At 44.3% G+C, this 4,889-nt stretch overlaps 1 protein-coding gene across 2 annotated transcripts; it reads right to left on the bottom strand.

Annotated features, from left to right (window-relative positions):
• Window positions 1-952: 952 nt before the first annotated feature.
• Window positions 953-4,443, bottom strand: LOC119268121. Of its 2 annotated transcripts, XM_037549634.1 has the most exons (4): window positions 4,119-4,443; window positions 3,809-4,022; window positions 1,714-3,726; window positions 953-1,239 (listed from the first exon to the last, which is right to left on the bottom strand). In XM_037549634.1, the coding sequence occupies exon 3, from the start codon at window positions 3,595-3,597 to the stop codon at window positions 2,521-2,523; it is 1,077 nt and encodes a 358-aa protein (XP_037405531.1). In that variant the 5' UTR covers window positions 3,598-3,726; window positions 3,809-4,022; window positions 4,119-4,443; the 3' UTR covers window positions 953-1,239; window positions 1,714-2,520. The 2 variants fall into 2 exon arrangements, with proteins under 2 accessions (XP_037405531.1, XP_037405530.1); XM_037549633.1 differs by having other exon boundaries at window positions 3,809-4,443.
• Between the last annotated feature and the right edge of the window lie 446 nt (window positions 4,444-4,889).

The raw sequence follows: 4,889 nt of genomic DNA, 5'->3' as shown, positions 1-4,889 counted from the left end.
TGCAAAGTTATACGTGAAAATTTCAGAGCCGTGCAATCATGCCAAAAGAGTTACTACGATAGCAAGCACCGTGACTTGGCTTTTGGGATTGGAGACCATGTCTATCTCCGAGTCTCTCCAATGAAAGACACTCAACACTTTGGTATCAAAGGGAAGCTTGCCCCAAGATATGTGGGTCCTTTAAAGATCATTGGCAAAAGAGACGACCTTGCTTATCAACTTGATCTCCCTTCCAACTTCTCAAACGTGCACAATGTATTTCACGTGTCACAACTCCTCAAGTGCTTCAAGATGCCTGAGCGCACTACCAACTTCAAAGAAATTGACCTCCAAGAGGACTTGTCTTATCATGAGCATCCCGTTGCCATTCTTGAATAAACCAAGCGCAAAACTCGCAACAAGTCGATCAAGTTTCTCAAAGTTAAGTGGTCTCACCATTCCGACCGAGAAGCTACTTGGAAGCGCAAGGATCACATTCGTTCCGAATATCCGAAGTTTTTTCAGTCCTAAATCTCGTGACAAGATCCTCTTGTAGTGGAGGAGAGTTGCAACACCCTAGATGTAAGACTTCCATATTTGGCAATGTATCCAACCTTGTCGTCATCAATCCCAAGTGGTTTCCTCCTTGCTGGTTTCATTTTGGGTTTTGCTTTGTTTCATATTGCATTGCCTTCCTTTTCTTGTCATATTGTATTTGCTCATCTCTACTCCTAATACGGGAGTCCGTACGTGGTTTCGTTCGTTCGTATCCCTCGACCCCCCTTCCACCGATCCCGTCGATCCCCCCACCCACCTATTTTCTCTATACCTCCACCGGTTTTCATTAGAATAGATAAGTCGCCAACCCCACCGGTTTTATTGAAAGAAGGAAGTCGCTAGGCAATCCAATTTTCTAAACGCTATCTGCCACGTCCCATAGCCAAAAAAGTGAACCCTCCCTGTCCAGATTTTCTTTTCCTTAAGCACATAACATTTATTCCATATATATCACCAATCAGACTACAATCTTTCTGTATATATAACTGATACCTCCATCTCCTCTCTATTCAAATCGCCATGTTTGTCCGCGGTTTCCGTCTCGGCGAGGATCCCAGGAAGCGAGGCAAATTTTGCCATCGGAGCAGGAGGCACAGGTGCTCGCATGGCTGCAAGTCCTCATTGGATCAACCGTGATTACAATTCTTGGCTACGAGCCATAGTTTACCATCGAAGGTGGAGCTACAGGTCAGCACCATTGCCCTGTCCATACGAGTACAAGATCAATGATTATGTACAAATTAAAGAATATCGACTGCAATTCTATTCATAAAGGAACCAATGAAGCATGACGAATATGTTTAAAAAAGGAACGTGAGGTGTTGTCCATGGTGGAGGTGGCCTAACATGAGGCTGGATTATCCTATTTGTAATTAGCTAATCCTCCATACCAAGCAATCTTCCTAAGAAGATAAACACTTGCCCAAAATATTTTAGTCAGACTCCATGAGCGGAACAACTTGTTCTGCCTTATATATGTGTGCAACACGTCAGATGCAAATAATTCGATCAACTAAAGCAATCAATTTATGTACTGGATCATATGCCAACACACTACAAACATCCCTGGTAAATACTTGAGCCATCACCTCCACAAACCCGTGTGAGCTACAACCTCCGCAAACAGAGCGGTCTGCTATTGATTGAAGAGGAAGAGTAGAGGAAGAGTAGCTATACCTGGTACGGCTCTACGAACTGTTCGAGTTGTCATCGGCGTCGACCTCATCTAGAGCCTCCATGGCCACATGTCTGTGAAGCTCGTGTACACCATCCTGCTCATGTCACTAGCATGGCAGGCTTGACAAAGGGGTGGATGTCGATTTGGGGAGAGGACGACTCGGCCACGAGGCGGTAGAGGCACGGGAAGGACCAGTCGCCGCTGGCGGCGGAGTCATAGCCCACGTGGCCTGCAGCCACAACGCTGTAGAGGACAAGGCGATCATAGCCAAGCGCGGCCACGAGATTAAATAAATTTTCCTTATCCTATATAAATAAATTAAAATGTTTCAGTAGATTTCAGATGACTGTTTATTTATATATGAACATTATTGTTGGTTGTTTGCTCCGAGAGAAATGCAAAACCCCTCAACTTTTTTTTCAAATGCACGACAGAACCATTGTCCATTCTTTTAGCAGAAGCAAAACACAATAACAAGGCTACGTATGAGAGACAGGGAAGTGACTTTACTATATCAAGTTCCAGCAGCATGACAACCAACACAATCGTTCTACAAAGTAATATAGCATCTAACCAGCTCCAGGATTTTAGATTGAATTGTATAAATCTGTATAAACCCTGTTTTGCACACGTGATGATTGAGAATGTGTATAATTATTTAAAACTGGAAATAGAACAGGTAACCTGATCCATTCTAAACACTAAAGAAGTTGCATTTCCTGCTTGCAGAGTGTAAAATGGTGCATTTGAATGTCTGTTTATTGGAACTACACAGTTATGCCAGATCATTCTTTCATAAAGTTATCCTAATAGGTGAAAGAATCAACGAGATTTTGTTGATCTATCACGAATTGGTTTAGAACATTATATGTTTTTGAGATATAATGCTTGTTTTTCCATTCCTGAGGATCCAAAAGTGTGAGATCATGTACAAAGTTAGACCTCCAAGCAGCAAAAGTAGCTCTCTCCCCTCTAAAAGTTCTTCCATTCCTGAGGATCCAAATGTTCCAGGCAGCTGTCAGTATTACTTCAAAGAAGAAAGTATGCCTGAAACTTGATCTAGCATGTTGGATACATTGCAAAATGTCCGGCCCTCTTGACCAATCAATAGAAAGATAGTTCCAGACCCTCCGACCGAAATTGCAGTTGAAGAACAAATGCAGCATATCCTCATATGATAATTCCTGACAGATAACACAAAGATTATCATTCAAAGGGGATCTCCAGTGCCTGCGGATCAGGAGGTCCTTGGTGTTAAGCCTATCAAAGAAAAGTAACCAACCAAAGACTTTGATCTTCAATGTGCATCTGCTTTTCCACAACCATTTACATGGTTGAATTGTAGGCAAATGTGAGTGCATTAAGGTGTAGAAACTCTTGGCTGAGAATGCGCCAGATTTGCCCGGCCAGACCCAGACATCCGGTATGTTAATGTTCCTGTCCAAAGCCATTATCCAATCCTCTAGCACATGCAACTCTTGAGCAGCCTCTTGAGACAATGGCAAGAAAAACATTGAAAAAATATCTTGTGATATGAGGAATTCATGCACTGAAACCTTGTCATTGTTAACAAAGGAAAATAACCTTGGCAGTCTCCAACATAAAGGTCTAGAAGATCCACCAATATGCCAAGCATTTGTCCAGAACAGAGCAGAGTCACCCATGTTTATGTGCACTGAGGCAATAGGTGTGTACGCATCATGGAGCTTGAGGATATCTCTCCACCAAAAGGACCCCACTCGGGTTGTAGCATGTGGGACACCATCAGCATAATGCTTGTGGTAATACATCAAAGAAATATTTAAAATTGCCGATGATGGTAATCCAGGACACTGATTTAGTACACAAATATGCCCGACCATCACATCAAGGAAAGGTTCCATAGACAACTCCAAGGATTTCCCAAACTATAAAAATATTGTGCAATGCAACTCAGAATCAAAACAAACCCTTCGATTCAGACTTCTTGCTCCCATCCCCTTTCGGGACCTCCTTCTTCTCCTTCAGGAAATCTGAAACATTGAGGGCCAAATGTCAACACAGCCACCAACTAAAGCGGTACAAAGGAAACCCAAAACCAGGAAGAAAGCTCACTCTTTTTCGACTGGTAGGACAACCGCCAGGACTGTGAGTTGGCGAGCAGGGATCTCCAGTCTCGGACCTTGCCGTTCCCATTGGACGATGAAGCCCGGCTCCCCAGAGCAATTGTCAGGTAGCGACGCACGAGACACATCTCGGCGACCTCACAGTTGGGCAGCAACAATGGCGGCGGACATGTCATGGCCCCCTAGCAGATAATCCTAGGGGACTGAATATTGCACACAGTGAGGTGATGCACCTGCCAATGAACCGAATTGACGGGGAAGAGCAGGCGGCGGGGTCGGAGAGGGAGACTAATCTATACCGGGACTAGCAAGTGAGCACACGGGAGATGGTGGAGAGACTCATTGCCACGACGGCAACGGCGACGGCGTCATGAGGAGAGGGACGGGGCGGCGTCCCCGGCGAGCATACCGAGCTCGAGCGCCTCCTCGCTCACTTCGGCGATCGGATTTGAGGAAGGAGCAGGGAAGAGCATGGGCTTGCGAGTCCTGCGCCTCTGCGTCCGCCTCTGATGGATGCTTCCATGACCAGATTCAACCATGAAGGGGATCAAGAGCAGGGGCGGCCATGGTAGAATAGGGAACAGCGGGTAGATGTGAGGGGCGGTGGGAAGTGACCAGAATGTGTGGGGGCGGCGGGGATGATGACTGTGATGTTCATTTTCCAATATATACGTATTAGACAGTTACCAAAGAGATAGTGAGTGGGTGCAGCGTTATTCAATTCAAAAAAAATCTAAAAAAGTTCATTCTTTTCTTCTTCTTTTAAAAAAAGTTCATTCTTTTCTACGGCGTCCGATTCAGCAACGTGAGTGTGATCTTTTTTATCGTCGGGACTTGTTACGGTAATACTATATCATTTGATGATTTTAATTTTTTTTCTATAACTATATATAAGACAATATAATTTTTTGTCGAATATACTCACTTCGATTCAAATTAATTGACTCTCATTAAGTACAACTTTAGCGTCAATTAACTTGGATCGGAGGGAGTATTTAAATTTCGTAATATGCCGGTCATATTATGGCCACCAGGGATGCGGGGGAGAGGAGGAGGGTGACACGGGGAGG

Source organism: Triticum dicoccoides, chromosome 3A (assembly GCF_002162155.2).
Source record: "Triticum dicoccoides isolate Atlit2015 ecotype Zavitan chromosome 3A, WEW_v2.0, whole genome shotgun sequence".
Taxonomy (NCBI): Eukaryota; Viridiplantae; Streptophyta; class Magnoliopsida; order Poales; family Poaceae; genus Triticum; species Triticum dicoccoides.
This window is presented reverse-complemented; position numbering and strand designations above follow the sequence as displayed.

Coding starts and splice junctions, on each gene's coding strand:
- LOC119268121 (XM_037549633.1), bottom strand. CDS start 3,597: ATGGAACCTTTCCTTGATGTGATGGTCGGGCATATTTGTGTACTAAAT.